The 17,918-nt window shown below is 45.6% G+C and overlaps 1 protein-coding gene across 1 annotated transcript; it reads left to right on the top strand.

Annotated features, from left to right (window-relative positions):
• The first annotated feature begins 463 nt into the window (after positions 1 to 463).
• On the top strand, positions 464 to 14,679 carry cdk13 (cyclin dependent kinase 13). Its single transcript, XM_061666455.1, is given in 15 exon segments — positions 464 to 2,427; positions 4,721 to 5,293; positions 5,565 to 5,700; positions 5,702 to 5,724; positions 6,391 to 6,530; positions 6,610 to 6,780; positions 7,800 to 7,989; positions 8,074 to 8,130; positions 9,150 to 9,251; positions 9,322 to 9,399; positions 9,559 to 9,675; positions 10,322 to 10,453; positions 10,985 to 11,184; positions 12,031 to 12,498; positions 13,452 to 14,679. Coding segments are annotated over 15 exon segments (4,167 nt in total). The 5' UTR covers positions 464 to 1,300; the 3' UTR covers positions 14,105 to 14,679.
• Positions 14,680 to 17,918: the final 3,239 nt, after the last annotated feature.

The following is a 17,918-nucleotide window of genomic DNA, read 5'->3' as shown; positions in this document are numbered from 1 at the left end:
TTTTTCGGGAAAGAACAAGAGCCCATTTGTCCTTATGTGTGCCATTGGTGCCACATGAAAATAAAAAAGCCAATAAAGCTAACTGTAGTAGGAAAGTGCAGGTGAGTAACTGCACAACACTGATCTATTAAAAAAAATAAAAAATCTGAATTTTGCAATTCGTGAACTGCGATATGGTAAGGGATTACTGCACAACCACTGCCTCGTTTTTTTTGATGGAACACTTACGCGACCCTATTTTAAAGTTGCTCATTATGGTGGAGAGACAAGTATTTAAAAAACAAAAAAAAGTTGGAGAATCACTGCAGAAAGCACAATTTGTAATTGTCACGGTTGCACATTCAAGTGGGGATCAGGGGTTCCCTCGGCGATGACGTCACAGGGCACGTCGATACGCGCTCGCCTGTGATTGGCTGACGCCGGCGCACGAGGCCTGTAGTTTGAAAGCTCGTCTGGGGCCCGAGAAAGAAGAGTAGAGCAGCAGCAGCAGCGGCGGCAGCATTAGCTGAGCCAACAAAGTTAACACCGTTGGGCAATCTGATTACGATCAAGCGCTCCGCTCACACTTTGGCCCCCGGAAGCAACTCCTGTCGCCACCATTGGGAGCGAGCCACTCGGCCGAGGACGCCGCTTTTTGACTGCTTTTTTTGTGGCTGGAAGTGGGGAAGCCGATAACCGCGCGCACACACGCACGCACGCACGCACACACACACGCACACACACAAAAGCTTCTCAGCTGGCTAGCGAGCGGCTAACTGGGCTAGCTCGCGTGCCGCTCCTCTTCCTTGTGGCGCTTCGGGACTGGGAGAAGGGAGGCTGACAAGTGAGCTTTTTCTTTTTTTTTGACTTGTCCCACTAAGCCGTGGATGGAAGCGCTCGCTCGGACCGGCCACGACGTATCGGCGGAGCCGGAGCCGTATATCCGGACGGGCCTCGGGCCTGCACTTTTGTCCACCAGTCGCTATGCGATGCGTCGCTCGGTACCGTTAGCCGTCGGAGGCTAAGCTAGCTCCACTCGACTTAGCATGTGCTAGCCGGTCCGTAATCATGCACGGCGCGGAGTTCGGGTGTTTAATCGTCGACTGGTAGCTGAATGTCATATTGTTGCGCGACTGTGTGGCGGAATTGGTTGGTAATCGGGTTGAAAACGATCTAGCTAGCTTTGTGATGCTAACGTTAAGCTGGTGATCTCCAAATGTGAATAACGATGCTAACTAGCCCAATGTTATTATGTTCCTGCGCACAACCGGGAACGTATTTCAATGAAATTCTCAGTGGGGGTGGCGTAGGTGCAAGATAAATGCCGAATTCGGATGTACTTCGGGATGGCCGCGGCCAGAGTCCCTCCACGCAGAGAAACGCCAACAGGCAGGACAGACGCAACGCGAGCAAGCCCGGAAGCAGTGCTGCTCAGCGGGACAGACACCGAGACAAGAGACGCTCCTCGGCTTCCCGTCGGAAGAAACGCAGGCAGGCCAAGGACAGGGACTTGTGGCACCTCGGTGCGACCGAAGGAACCGTCAGTGACCGCCGTGGCACTTTTGGGAAGGTAGCTGAACTTCGGACGCTGGTGGAGTACGATGACGTGAGCTCCCAGTCCGAGCGTTTCTCTGGGAGCCCCTCGCCCAAGCTGGACCGGCACGTCGAGCGTATCTCCGTGGACAGACTGAGTGACTTTGGAGAGTATAACGGCCCGGCGTCTCATCCGAGGCACCGCAAGGACGTCGTCCTCATCGAGGACCCCGACAGAGGACTGGCGGAAAGGAGCAAGCCAGCGAGCAAGGATCCGGGCCAGAAGAAAGAGCGACTCAATCGGGAGAGAAACTCAAAGGTCCGCAGTGGACTCGGGGCGAGTGACCCCAAAAACCACAGAGACGTGGTGAAGAGTACCGACAAAAACGGCAAGAGAGCGTCCACTGCTCAGTCAGCAGAATCTGCGGACAAACGGGATTCCAAAAGCCAACGGAGTAAAACGAGAGCCGAGAAAGAACCGCCGTCTGCCTACAGAGACGTTCCTCCGCAGTCGTATCGGGATGACGAGCTGAGGACCTACAGGAGAAGTCCGGGATTCAAAGCCGAAAGTCCCTATGGGACGTCTTACTCGTACAACTACCAGTCTCCGCCCGGTTACAACCAGATATCGAGGCGAAGCCCCGCTTACCCGAGCAAAAGAACCTCTCCCACGCCCAACTACTACGGCCGAGACGCAGACCCGTACGGCGCATACGGCCTCGCCAAGTCGCCCGGCTCGTACTCTGGCGGCAAGCGCAAGCGATCCCCCACCAGTCCCGCCGCCTGGCGAAGGTCTCCCAGTTACGGCCGACGCAGTCCGTACGAGCACGGGGAGTTCGTCGCCAGTCCTTTCGGAGGCCGGCGGAGATCACGGAGTCCCTACAGGAAGTCCCTCAGCCCGAGTCCAGATGTCAGGTAAGGTGCAAGGCTCAGATCCTGGCATGGATTTCGCCATAACGAGCACTTAAAATGTAGTAAGATGGCAATGATACAAGAATACAGTCAGTAACCCCCACTCGGGGCACAGCCCTGCCACGAGAGGCCAAAATCGTAGTGAAAGGTTCGTCGTTGCCACTAATTAGCACCCAAGTGGTATTTTTCCATTAGACATGGCTTTGACCTGTGTACAAACGGCAAATAGGTGAAAGGATAAGCTCCCCAAAAAGATGCCAAACGGTGAATGTGCAGGATTCACAGTAATATGATGAAACAACAAATGTCAGAGTAGCTAATTTTGATCTTGGCCATTGAAGATGATCCTGAAAGTCCAGATCCTTGCCAACGCGGACACAGGCTGTGAACCTTTCATTGCCATCTGGTTTATCATCGTCATAATGTGTTGTAATTTTACTTTTGAGCTGTGCTAGCTACATTGACAGCGCATACACTAGTTGCCTCTTTTTACAGCTTCCCTCGTCACAAGTGGCAACTAAACCAGGACAAACACGTTGATGTCGCTTCCCAGTGCTGTTGTTATTGGTTAATGACGTATACATCAAAATATCAAAACACATTTTTCTTTTGCCAAAGGCGATGTTTCCCCCCTCCCCCTTTTAACCGTCAATTGCTCAGATGTGAGGCTTTGAAGTTGGATCACCAAGTTAACCACCGAGTCCGAGCCCAGATGTGATTTTACTTCCTCGTACACTAGTTTTGGCTTTAGGGAAACATACAGTCCTGCTCACCATTATTGACATTATTGACACCCCTTAATTTTTTTGCACAACCTGTGTCATATCCTCAGAAATAAAATGTATTGTAAAATACTTGGAACTCATTGGGATCTTTTAATTGGAGATATGACGTAATTTAACTTAGATATTAGAGTTTCAAAGAAAAAAACAGAAAACAGCATGCGCAGTAATATTGGCAGCCCTCAATATTTTTTAGTTTCATACCCTTTAACAACAGCGGCATCCTCCAAACGTTTCTTGTATCCAGCTCGAAGCTTTTTGTACTTCTCAGGTGCCGTTTTCTCCCCCTCTTCCTTTCCAATTTGTTCAAGCTGTTGAGCATTTGCAGGGTTCTTTTCCCCAATGGCACATTGCAGCTCCCCCCAAAGATTTTCAATTGCATTGAGATCAGGACTCATTGCAAGCCATTTTAAAACAGTCAATTTTTTTTATTTTCAACCATTCCTGTTTGCTTTGGGTCTTTGTCTTCGCCACAAAGCTCAAACGTTTTCTTACACTCTGTAAGACATTTGGCTCGAAAATCTCTTGGTAATTTTCTTATTTCATAATGCCTAGATACGATCAAGGCCTCCGGTACCAGATGTAGAAAAGCAACCCCAAAGCATTATGGATCCTCCACCATACTTAACTGTTGGCAGGGTGTTTCTTTTCCTTAAAGGCTTCATTGCACCCTCTGTAAACGTACTGTTTGTGTACATTGCCAAAAAGCTCTTATTTTTTGTTTTATCTGCCCATAAAATGTTATCATTTGCTCTTTTGTATCGAATGCAACTTCTATGTAGCAAAATGTTTCACTTGATTAAATTTCTTCAGGAGATATTCCACATTAAGTACTTAAACATCATGGGTGTCAATAATGGTGAGCAGGACTGTATTATGCATCTCTTACCTATAATCAGAATCATCTTTATTTGCCAAGTATGTCCAAAAAACACACAAGGAATTTGTCTCCGGTAGTTGGAGGCTCTCTAGTACGACAACAGACAGTCAATTGACAGAGAACACTTTTGAGACATAAATACATTGACAAAAAACAGTTCATGAGCAATAAAGGGTTGCTAGTTATCTGGTAATTTTTTTGACAACTGTGCAAAAAGATGCAGAGTCCTCTAGCACTTAGAGAAGTTCGAATGACTAATATTGTCCGGTGCAATTGACCATTGTGCAAAGGGCACATAGTCAAACACAAATACCCACACAACCACCTACTGTGCCGAGAACTTTACTGAGCAAATCAAGTATGTTGCTGCTTGGAACAAAACTTGATGCAGCTCTGCTTACCTTGGCCTAGATACCTTCCTGTGACATCTGTTGGCAATTAGAAATCTTTTTGGGCAGGTGTCAATTACTTGTGGATTTTGACAATTTGTGTCAGGGCTCAGTCCCCATCGGTATACTTTTGGTATACAAGCAATAATGATAACATCACATTTAACACTGTTTTAATGTGGTACAAAAGCATGAAAAATGAATTTACACTTTATTGAATTCGACACCCAAATCTTCCCTTGCAGGCGATCGGCGAGGTCTCGCAGCCGAAGCCCGTATGCATCTGCCAGGCATTCTCGCTCCCGCAGCCGCCATGGCCACTCTCGCTCCGGCAGCCGGCCCTCCAGCCTCTCGCCGAGCACGCTCACCTTCAAGAGCAGCCTGGCGGCCGAGCTCAGCAAGCAGAAGAAGGCCAAAGCCGCCGAGGCCGCCGCCAAAGCCAAAGGCGCCGGCAGCGCGTCCACGCCGATCAAGCCCGCCGCCGCCGCTCGCCAGCCCAGTCCCAAGACCAACCACGCGGCCCGGAAGGGACGCCCGCCCTCTCCGCCCGCACCTCCGACAGCGGTGGTGACGGTGGAGAAAGGTCCACGCACGCCCACGTCCGGCCAGCCCCAGTCGCCCTCCGACCGCTCTTCAAAGAGGAATACGGAGCAACCCGCCAGCCGGGACAAAGACGGAAAGGCCAAAGACGACGCCAAGAGGAAGACGGCGACAGGGCCGAACAAAGATAAGGATCGAGCCGGCGGGACGCTCGCATCTAGCATCCTGTCCCTTCCGCTTCCCCTGAGTGTTCTTGAACAAATGGATAAAGGCGAGAGGTATGTATCAGTCGTTACATTAAAGCAAACCGCCGTTAACGGCGGGAGATGGGTCAACATTTGCAATGTAGCGAGACCATATCAAAAATATAAAAATAGTTTGACCCCACACGCTTTAAAGTTCTCACACTCTCGCCGTTATTAATATCGTTGTAACATCACTTAAATATAATCTAGGCAATCGTAAACATTTTTAGGGACGACGTAAATGACTCATTACTTCATGACACAAATGGCCGTGAATAAATTGTTGTTCTTTTCCATTTATCAGCACAAAGGACGCTTGTGTGTTGGCGAAGAAGAAATCGGAACGAAAGGGCCGACCCCTCCTCACTGACCTGCCTCTGCCGCCGCTTCTTTCCAGTCGCACGTCTTCTCCGCGCAGCCCGGCCGAGGAGAAGAAGGCATCAAACGCCACGTAGGAGGCCAAAGTACGTTCAGCTTCATCGCTGAGCTGTGTTGTTTTCATCCTCTGGCTGGGATCTGTGTTGGCCGTTTGTGTCCGCTTTGCTACCTTTTTAAATTTTTTCTTTTTAAAACCATTTTAGCTGCCTGTATGCAAATGTCATGAAATGTCCCAAGGGTGAGGATTCCTTTTTTTGCTGTTTTTATTTTTATTTTATTAAACAATTTTAGCTGTGTGAATGCAAATATCATGAAACGTCCCAAGGGTTCCTCTTTTGTTATTGGATTTTATTTCCAACCCAAGCTCTAAAAAATATATCAATAATATATAGTTTGTTTCAAATTGTAGTTTTTGCATCTATTGTGGCTTCTTTTAGCTAATTGAAAATTTGAAACATTTAAAAAAAAAATCCTTATTGAGTCTTGAGTCATAATTTTTTTGGGGAAAATGGGTTTCATTCTAGACTCAACAGACACACACAAAAAAAGTTATTTCCTGTTGTTTTCTTCCAGATTACATCCTTTTGTTTGCTGGTTCCGTGAGATTTTTCCAATGTAAAATATGTACCTTGGCTCAATAAAGATTGGGAAACAGTGCTCTAAAAAAAACCCAACTATTTGTAGACAAGCCTTTTCAAAAGGCGCTTTTACATAATGGCTCCCCTTTAAAAACGTTTCCTTGTCCTTCCCAGAATGTGCGGCCCGAGATACGGCGAGATAAAAGAAACTGAGATTGACTGGGGCAAGCGCTGCGTGGACAAGTTTGAGATCATCGGCATCACGGGGGAAGGCACGTACGGGCAGGTGTACAAAGCCAAAGACAAAGACACGGGTGAGAGATGATCATTCCTTAGCACTCCCAGTGCTTTGTTGAGATGCAATTAAAGCGGATGTGGTCATCTTTACCGCAGCGGAGATGGTGGCTTTGAAGAAGGTGCGTCTGGACAACGAGAAGGAGGGCTTCCCGATCACGGCCATCCGAGAGATTAAAATCTTGCGGCAGCTCAACCACAAGAGCATCATAAACATGAAGGAGATCGTCACTGATAAGGAGGACGCGTTGGACTTTAAAAACGATAAAGGTACGCTTCCTCTTATCTCCCCACATCACACGAAAGTTTTTTTTTTGTTTGTTTTTTTTAAATATATATTGACGTGTGAGGGGATATGTTCCAGAGCCAACCACGATAGATGAAAATCCATATTTTAGGGAGACCTTATAAAAAGATTAAAAAAAAAAAAAAAAAAAACAAGTTTGGGGACTCCCACATACTTTAAACCCGTTTAAAGTTAAAACACACTTTTAAATTATTTCTTAGCTGCTTTTCCCACACTCTTCCTATCAGGAAATGGGAGACTATAACATCACTTTGAGGAAACAAAGACTCCAATTCTCTAAATAAGAGGCAGCGCGTGTTTGCTACAAGCTATTTTTGTCCCACCCATTTGATGTCCAAGAAAGCTGACACCTTAAACAAAACAGAATTAAACAACAAAATGTTCAACCAAAACATTTCATTTTGTGTTAACAAAAGTCTACTAGCTTAATGCAAAGCAAAATGTCAGAGACGGGCTAAGGGAATTTGGCATAGATGTTTTGGTACTTCTAAACCTTCAAACAACTACTACTTTAACGTGGAGCAGCAAGACATATAAATGAAAAAAATGAAAGTTTTCTAACCCCCAAATGTTAATCCAAACTAGAGAATTCCAGCTAAAAAAAGTCCACTAGCTTAATGCTAAGAATTAATGCAAAAGACCATAGATTGGCTAACAGAAATTAGCGTTAGATGTTGCTGTAATTATACGCCTTCAAACAACTGCTACAAACAGAGCCTACAACAATCCTCATCAGTATTTATTGTCTCTGCTCAATGGGAACGGCAATTTATACTGTTGGGGACCTTTTCTTCCTCTTGTTCTTCCTGTGAATTTTCCATACAACACAGCGCTGCCTGGCATCTTGTGGCACAACGGGGCACCGCACTTTAGATTAAAACCCATTAAAAATGGTGGCTTTGAAATTTCTGCGAGAAGGCGGGTGTGCGTAATCTGGTGTTTCACTGTACTCATAATGTTTCTTCCTCCTTTTTACATGGAGGTGCTTTCTATTTGGTGTTCGAGTACATGGACCACGACCTGATGGGCCTGCTGGAGTCGGGTCTGGTGCACTTCAACGAGAGCCACATCAAGTCGTTCATGAGGCAGCTGCTAGAGGGCCTGGACTATTGCCACAAGAAGAACTTCCTGCACCGCGACATCAAGTGCTCCAACATCCTGCTCAACAACAAGTCGGTCCACGCTATTCATAAACCACTTTTGTTTTGTTTCTTTGTTTGTTTTTTTTTAAAACATGTTTTCTCACTCCTCATCAGAGGTCAAATTAAGCTGGCAGACTTTGGCCTCGCTCGCTTGTACAACTCTGAAGAGAGGTGAGTCGACATTCGCTGGGTCTTGATTTATTCATCGCTCGCGTGTTGTTCTGCACCAAAGATTTCTTTTTTTTCCCGTCAATTCTCTCAGTTCTGCTCCTTTCTCCATTTATCCATTGATACAAACCATTTCAACTTATATTCAAGATATCTGAGGAAATGATTTGCACATTATTAAAATGCCCATTTTTTTTTTTTTTTTAAATAAGATATATTTTACGTATTTACCTGCTCCTTCCGCATTTCTTGACAAAGTCAAACCTTTCTAATTTCAAGTGTCCCATCCTACATTTCAATAATTTAGTCAATTTCACCGCGTTGCAGTTCAGCATCGGCTCTTTAGCATTCACACGCAATTTAGAAAATGTCATTCTCTACTTATTATTCCGCCACGTTTCACTGTTTATACTCCTTCCACTTTTCTCCTCCAATTCTAAACTATTCCCATTTCAACATCATTCAAGACATATAGGGAAGTATTTTCTACGTTCCCAAAATTTCTACTTTACCCACAGTTCCACAATTTCCACAAACAATCATTAAAAATGAATGAAAATGTAAATGTTGAATATTGAACTTATGCTTTCATAGTTTGTAGTACTTATTCAACTGATTTAAACCATTCCAACTAAACCTGCGGAGCTCACGCAGGACATTTTGTGAACTATTTATCACATTCTCCGCAAATTCAAAAATTTTTGTCATGCACATTTTCCATGACAACATTCCCAAATCAATGCAGACATTTTACACATTGACCTCCTCCTTCCACATTTCCCAACTGACTGCGACATATTCACATTATTCAATTCTTAACTCAACTTTATCTATAAAGCACCTTCAGAATAGCCACGGCTGGAAACAAAGTGCTGTACGCTGATAAAAATCAAACGTAAGATCATAAAACACTAAAAGCTGAGTCTTAAGATGAGTTGAAAGCCAAAGAATAAAAACAGCATTTCAGTTCAGCTCTTCAGCAAAGTAAACAGCCCCGTTCACCATCTGCGTCTCATTCCCAGTCGACCGTACACCAACAAAGTCATCACGCTGTGGTACCGCCCCCCGGAACTCCTGCTGGGCGAAGAGAGGTACACGCCGGCCATCGACGTGTGGAGCTGCGGGTAAGAATACAGAAAGAGACCCATTTGTCTCGAAAATAAAAATCCCATTAAAAAATTACGCCTTTCACAGATGCATCCTGGGGGAATTGTTCACCAAGAAGCCCATCTTTCAAGCTAACCAGGAGCTTGCCCAGTTGGAACTGATCAGGTAAGTTAGAGGCTACAGCAAAGTTCACATAGGTTGAAATCTATTTTGAGAATGTTTCAGTAGTGGTTGCGTTTTGGTTAAAGTTGAAATAATCTTTATGATTGTTTAAAAATCTGCGTTCGCTGTATTTTAAAAACAGTTTGTTTTGGTGTCTTTCAGTCGGATATGCGGCAGTCCGTGTCCCGCCGTGTGGCCGGACGTCATCAAGCTTCCCTTCTTCAACACCATGAAACCCAAGAAGCAGTACAGGCGACGACTGCGGGAGGAGTTTGCCTTGTGAGTTCCCACACTTTGCCTCGAATGCCGTCTTAGCCCTTCTCTTACGTTTGTTTCTTTGTTATGCCCCAAAAATGTTTACTGCTCAATTGACCCATTGCCTGTTTAGCAGTCAACATTTTCTGAAAAAAAGTTTTTGGGTGAATATACGAAGGTCCCAGAAATAATATCAAGAGTTTTACATAATGTGTGTGTGACAGATGAAAGGAAATGGCAATGAGTTTATCTTTCTATTTATTGTTACAATTTTGTTGCAGTGACAAAGATTCTAATTCTGATATTTGCCCCCTAAAAAAAGTTGACCTTAAACCTTGACTTGATTCCATGACTAACCTTTTCGTTCCAGAACTTTCATTTAGGAAAGGTTTAATTCAGGGAAAAACTTTTTTTTTTTTTTTTTTTTTTTAAATTAAAATTTTTTTTTTTTATTAAGTCTATTTGACCCGCAAAATAGCAGCAGGGTTGGTTTACCATGTCATTTCCAAAATATATATTCTTTTAAGTAAGAAAAGAAGGCTACAATAAGTTTGATCCTAAAATGATTGCATTTAAAGAAATGTGTTTCTGTAATGTGGCGAACTTGAAAACGGGTCAGTTTGACTTGAGTTCTGCATTTCTAATTGTACTTTGTCGACTTTTGGTTCAGCATCCCTCCGTCTGCTCTGGACCTGTTTGACCACATGCTGAACCTTGACCCCAGCAAGCGCTGCACGGGCGAGCAGGCGCTGGGCTGCGACTTCCTGAAGGACGTGGACCCGGACAAAATGCCACCGCCAGAGTACGTTTTCCTATCTCATTAGTCATGTTTAATGGAGGCATAGTGTGCGTTCGGGGGTGTGCCCGTAAAAGACCACAAAAGCATTTTCGCTCAGCGAGGCAGCACTTCATACACATCAATTCGTCAATGAGCACAAATCCACCTCTGAACACAGCATCACTGAGGATTTTGGGCTGCTCATCTCTGCATCCAACAAAACTATAATGCAGCTCTGCTTACCTTTTTGGCTTTGATTTCGATGGTATTTCGCTCAGCCTAGCTGCTAATTCATGGATGGTGTAACTGGGTGTGGGGGCAGTTATTGTGTAAATCAGCCAACTTGTGACAGTACAATTTGTGTACCTCAGAAGGGCTCGGTCACAGGCACATTTTCCGAAATCGGGAGCAGCTTGCTTTGTTGTTTAATTTCACACTTGATTGGTGGGCCGGCACTCCAGAGACTCACAACTATTTGTATACAAGCCATTCAATAGTCACTTTTCCATTAAATGTCCCATTTTGTGTTTCAACTCCCGTCTTCAATGTCGAAAGTCTTCCACTGTGGCAAGACTGTCACGAGCTGTGGAGCAAGAAGCGGCGGCGTCAGAAGCAGATGCCAGAGGAGCTGGCCGTTCCACCGAAGGCGCCGCGCAAAGAGCTGGGCCTGGACGACAGCCGCAGTAACACCCCTCAGGGCTTCGCCGCTCCCGGGGGCACCAAAGCCCCGAGTGCGGCGGCTTCTGCACAGCTGGGTGAGTGCGCGAATGCGCATGGCTACCTTTTTAGTGACTCCTACTGCTAATATTAGGTTTGCATATTGCAGGCGCGGCAAATGGTCCTCTTAATTAAGGCCCGACCGATAAGGATTTTCTTGAGGCCGATTCTGATATTTCGGGTGGATAACGGTATTGGCCAAAACTCAAGGCTGCAGTATCGGTCAGAAGTAAAAAGTTAGATCGGGACATTGCTAGTTAGTGCCAAAACATTATTTACAGTATGCACTACGCTTTTGAACATGAAATCACAATTCTTCTACTTGCCATGAAGTGATGCAGAGACGCCTTTCTCAGATGTCAAAACGTCATCTTTGACTAAGTTGCATTTTAAATATATGTATAGAGTTTAAACCAATTTCAATAATCCCTTTAAGCATTAACATAAACCTTATATACATATATACTTATAGACAAGCATCTCAATGGGATTACGAGATGATGGAAGAGGACGTAATTCACACAGAATAAAATTCTGTCAGCCACACAAAGTTTTCATATCATCCAAATTGAGTTAGCAAATGTATACATTTTGGTAGCAACACACTAATAATCTCCTCTAAACATTAATATAAACCTTATAAACTTTTATATACTTACAGACATTGTTGTCATGGACATATGAGAGGATGGAGAAGGATGTAATTCACACAAATGTCAGCCATGCTTGTCATTTACAATTTCATGACAAAAGGAAGGCTGTGTTGGTGTTTAATCGGCAAAACTCTGGCCGATTAAGGGCTCATATCGGTCAATAAAATCGGTCGGGGCCCCTACTCCTAATATAAACTTTGATCAACCACTGTGGTGTCGTTCCCTCCGCAGACCCGAAAGGTCCCAACTCCCAGCTGACCCAGGAGCAACTGGCGGTCCTGCTGAACCTCCTTGGTCCGCCCAACAGCGGCACCAACCCGGCCCAGTTCTTCCAGGCCGTGAGCTCCAAGGTCAACCAGGAGACGCTGCAGCAGCTCTCCAAAGTCCTGCCGCCCGCCGAGGCGACCGAGCCCCCCGCTAAGCCGCCGCCCGCCAAGCCCCCGCAGCCTGCCGCTCCGACCGGCGTGCCCCGCACCCCGCCCGTACCCAAGCCCCCTTCCCCTCCCGTGCCGCCCGAGGGGGCCGCCGCCACCCAGACGGCCGTCACCATGCTGCTAGCTCAGCTGCTGCAGGCTCAGAGGCAGGAGGACGGCGCTGACGGGGCGGAGGCCGCCGCTGCTGCCGATGACCTGGCAGCGGGAGCGCCCCCACTTCCCCCCGACGTTAAACAACCTCCAAAATCAAGACCGGTCTCACCTGGTAAAGAGTCTTATTTTGACTTTTATTTAGTCCTGAGATAGGGGTGTCAAGAGCAAGCTTTGTGAAGTACTTCCATTTTAAGATCAAGGTTTGGATTGAAAAACTCCAATATGCCAACGGGAAAGGAAAGATTCTAAAATAAACAAAATCATATATACAGAAATGAATACAAATGCCATTAATCTGTTCCAGCCTCAAGAGAAAAGCAACAACAAAAAAATAGCAGTTATATTGTACTGTAGAAAAACATACACTGACATAATTGACTAACATGAAAAACATAGAGGAAATTAAGTTTCTTGCTGTTATCCAAAAAGAGCTCGCTTCAAGCTGTTTATTAGTCACTCTAAATTGAAGCTGTATTAGTCACTCCAAGTTGAAGCTGACTGAAACTGGCATAGAACAAAGAGAATGAAACATTGTACATTAAAACACCAAAATGTTCAACCTAATCATATAATAACAAAAGTCTGCTAGGTAAATGCAAAAATAATGTGACTCAATAGACGGGCTAATGGAAATTAACGCTTATCCTCACGCGGGTCCCGGGCGTGCTGGAGCCTATCCCAGCTATCTTTGGGCGAGAGGCGGGGTACACTCTGAACTGATTGCCAGCCAATTGCAGGGCACAGAAACAAACAACCATTCGCACTCACATTCACACCTACGGGCAATTTAGTCTTCAATCTACCTACCATTCATGTTTTTGGCATGTAGGAGGAAACCCACGTAGGCACGGGAGAACATGCAAGCTCCACACAAGCGAGGCCGGATTTGAACCTGGGTCCTCAGAACCGTGAGGCAGATGTGCTAACCAGTCGGCCGCCATTTCAATAATTATAAACCTTAAAACAATTGGGACTGTAATACTGTAAAAACTTAGAAATAATCGCTTAAAAATGTGTGACATAGTGGAGCTTCATTATACAATTTTATTTTCATTTATTTTACAGTGCTGGACATGGGCGGGGTCCCCATCCTGCCCCCAGACCAGAGACCACCTGAGCCCCCAGAGCCGCCCCCGCACGCTGACCTAGACTACAGGCGGCCGCCGCCCGAGCCCAAGCCCGGCCATGCCCCACCCATAGCGTCGACCGGGGGAGGTGACGGCGGTGCCCGCCCGCCCGAGCCCGACTACCCGCCTCTCCCCACTGCGGAGGGGCCCGGCTACGGGGGTGACTTCAGTCACCCGCCGCCGCCCCCCTTCACCCCCACGGGCTTCGGGGACAGCTTCATGGGTCACATGTTGGGCGCGGGGCTACCTCCTCACTCTCTGAGAGACGTTTTTAGCGGGCCGGGCCAGGCCGGGCCCCCTGAGCCCTTCCCCCCGCCGTGCCCCGCCGCCACCGGACCCCCCGGGATGATGTTTGCCGGGGACAAGGACCACCGCTTTGAATACAGCCCCCTACCGGTGGAGGGCCATCCCAGCCCCGGCGCCCTCCACTTGTACAACCACGCTCTAATCCGGAAGGACGGCGTGCCGCCTCATCCGCCGCCGCCCATCCCGGTGCCGGGCCACGCTTGGGCCTCGCCCTCCCACCAGGTGCCCCTCGGCTTCGTCCCTCACGTCAACTCCACCATCAGAGGACGAGGGCTGCCCTTCTAAGCAAACTGGAAGTGACGTTTCGCGACTTGAAGCCTCTCGGACCAGAAGTGGGAGGAGCTTTTCTTACTCAGACCATTTTCATATTTTTTTGTAATTTGTTCTACAAGTGTTTTAAATTAAACTTTTTGAGGGGAGTGTTCAATTATTTAGCAGGCCGCTACATTGGTATCCTTCCCGTGACTGTTTCCTCCTATTCACAGTATAGTAGTCATGATTTGCACTACTGACTCTAGTAGGCTTAAAAACTCTTTTAGCAATGGACGAAGCAGAAGAACAACTCATCATGTCGACTCTGGCGTGTTCTGTTTTGTTTTGTATTTTTGAGAAAAATGCTACTGGACTGCTAGTACTTGGATGAGAAAATCTGATCCTGACAGAAAGACCCAGGAGCAAAAAGCGATGATGTAAAATGAGAAAACACAAAAGGACACAAGGTGTTTCTCTTTTTTTTTTGTATTAAAAAAATATTCTCCCCTTACACTTCTTTTCCTTTTGGCAAGTGTTTATTATTAAAGAAATGCCACCATGTATAACTATTGTCTTTTCAGTGACTATAAAGATTATTTTTCAGTCTTTTTGCTGGGTTCGACTGTATGTGACCTATACCGCCATTGGATGGCACTTCTTTGTCTGTTACTTTTTTAACCTCCGTGAGTGATGACGACAACATACAAAAGACGTAAATAGAAGTATGAGCCAACTGCGGTGGAGGTCTTTGTAAGAAAAACAATGACACGGAGAAACATGAACCCGAGAGCGTTAATGACAATACAAATGATTCCGAGAAACAAGATATTTCCCATTCATGGCCTTATTTCAGAGAACTGGTTGATGTCGGTTCCAAGAATAATTCATTACGAGAAACATCTTTTCGCACACGACCGCTCAGTTGAAAGCGCTTCTGCAGCTTGTCCAAGCTCACAAAAGAGCCTTTTTACAGCGACTCTTTATGCTACCTTTTGTTTCTTTGGCACGCTTCAAGTAAAATGTTCGGTGCTTAGTTGTAATGACCTACAAGAAAGTATAAGACACAATCACCTCGGCTGTTATGCTTGAAAAGCCAAAAGTAAAAATAATGTACCCATATATACCAGCATAAAGAATTAAAAAGTATGGTAATGTGGCAAGCAGATTTCTAAATGTTATTTACAAGATAACAAAATGGCTGACTCAACGTTTATCAGTCATTTAGTACCATGAAATAAAACATTGCTCATCCAAACAAAGTCGCGTCTTAAAATATGTTGCAAGCTATGAAATGCGAGCATGCTAACTTTCTTAGCATGAGCGGTTGAGCTCATTTTTAGCTTGTCTGGTGAATGTTTCCATTTTTTTGCTTGAATACGTCATATGCCATGTTTTATACTTTATACATGATACATTAGTCTATATTATAGCGATATATACTATATTCTAGATTGTGGCCTTAAAAGCTGATTTTTGGGGAACACCGAAACACTAGCATCTTGTAATTTACATGCAAAGCCTTTTAGCGGCAGCATAGCGCGTGTTAAACCTTTGCAAGTCACGAAGAAGAATATGCCCACTTCCTTGGCATTGAGCACTTGAGCTAATTTTTTATCGTTTAACTGGCAATTTCGCTATATTTCGATTAACCGTGTCTCATAACTAACGCTATATATTATTCTTATCATAATTAACAATACATTGTGTTATTAAGAGGCATAATTCATTTCGAGGAATCTCAACAGGATAGCATGTATTTAACAACAGCAGACAGCGGTAGTACTAACGACAGAATCGCCATTTAGCCCTTTTTTTTTCTCTTTTAGTTTTTTAGCGAGTGGAAGTTTGATACCTTCGGGTCTTTTAGGCGACATAAAATCTTCCGGCAGGTTGTGTATCGTTTCTATTCCTTCAAGCAGAGGGGGCAAGTTGGGAAATGTTAACCTGGTCGAGCCAAAATAAAGTAAGCATACATATTGTTTGTCACGTGTACAAGGTCTGCACGCCAAGTTGATTCTCTTTGTGCTTTTATTTGATTACTTTTATGAGAATTAATCATACTATTAAAAGAAAAAAATAATAATTCAGAAACGCATTTCAAATTGATTCACGCCACAACATTATCTAGTTTAGCCACTGGGTGGTGCCAAAAGCATGCAAACACCACCGTACCTCAAACAGTTGACATTTACGACCAGGAAGGTTTACATACATATTTTTAGTCCATATCAGGCTGTTTGTTCTCTTCCGTAACACAATTCAGTGCACTAGTAGAACGACTGTGCCTTACTATTATTTTTTTCCCACTAGTAGTGCCATGTTTGGCCTACTAGAACTACTATGCTGCACTAGTAGCAATAATAAGGCAACTACTAGGATCAGAATCATCTTTATTTGCCAAGTATGTCCAAAAAACACACAAGGAATTTGTCTCCGGTAGTTGGAGTCGCTCTAGTACGACAACAGACAGTCAAGTAACGGAGAACAATTTTGAGACATAAAGACATTGACAAAAAGCAGTCACTGAGCAATAAAGGGTTGCTAGTTGTCTGGTAATGCCGGTACTATTTTTTTTTTTACGATTGTGCAAAAGATGCAGAGTCCTCGAGTACTTAGAGCAGTTCGAATTACTAATATTACAATAGTCCGGTGCAATGACCATTGTGCAAAGGGCGCAGAGACTTCAAGGAGTGTATGCAGTGTATGACAAGTAGTGCGATAATCTGGGACAATGTTGATTGTGCAAATGTTGCAGATACTCCTCAATCAGTGTGCAAATGGAGCAGACGCTACTCTGGCATGAGTGGCCAGTATTGATCAATCACAGATATGCAAATAGTGCAGCGTGGCGAGACTACTACAGTGAGTGCACGAGTAATATATAATTGGCCCCACGGAAATGTGACAACGAACTCAAGTAAAAAATTGCCAGTATGTTCTAATGGAATTGTAGGTTAGGTGTTTAAGAAGTTGATTGCAAGAGGGAAGAAGCTGTTGGAATGTCTGCTAGTTCTAGTTTGCATTGATTGGTAGCGCCTACCTGAGGGAAGGAGCCGGAAGAGCCGGTGACCGGGATGTGGAGGGTCCGAGAGGATTTTGCACGCTCTTGTCTTAGTTCTGGCGGCGTGCAAGTCCTCAAGGGTGGGTAGTGGGGTACCGACAATCCTTTCAGCAGTTTTGATTGTCCGTTGCAGTCGGAGTTTGTCCTTTTTTGTAGCAGCACCAAACCAGACTATGATGGAAGAACACAGGACTGATTCAATGCCTCAGCAGCTCCCGTGGCAGGCCGTGCGTTCTCAGAAGCCGCAGGAAGTACATCCTCTGCTGGGCCTTTTTGAGTACGGAGTTGATGTTGGTCGCCCACTTCAGGTCCTGAGAGACTGTAATTCCCAGGAACCTGAAGGTCTCGACAGTTGACACAAGCAGCTGCCCCTCACGCAGCTGGACAGCGTGAGGGGCAGCTGTGGCGAAGGATGCCTCCTGAAGTCCACGATCATCTCTACAGTCTTGAGTGTTCAGCTCCAGGTCGTGTCGGCCGCACCACAGCTCCAGCCGCTCCACTTCCTGTCGATATGCAAGACTCATCACCGTCCTTGATGAGGCCGATGACGGTGGTGTCATCTGCAAATTTCAGGAGTTTGACAGCCGGGTGTGCTGAGGTGCAGTCGTTCGTGTAGAGAGAGAAAAGCAGCGGAGAGAGGACAGAACCTTGGGGCGCCCCAGTGCTGATGCTGCATGTGGATGAGGTGGCCTCCCCCAGCCTCACCTGCTGTGTCCTGCCCGTCGTGGTGTTCTAGGATGAAGTGCAGTCCCATGTTGACTGCATCATCCGCAGACTTGTTCGCTC

Source organism: Phycodurus eques, chromosome 21 (assembly GCF_024500275.1).
Source record: "Phycodurus eques isolate BA_2022a chromosome 21, UOR_Pequ_1.1, whole genome shotgun sequence".
Lineage (NCBI taxonomy): Eukaryota > Metazoa > Chordata > Actinopteri > Syngnathiformes > Syngnathidae > Phycodurus > Phycodurus eques.
Note: the sequence above shows the minus strand (reverse complement) of the source record. Positions and strands in the feature narration are given on the sequence as shown.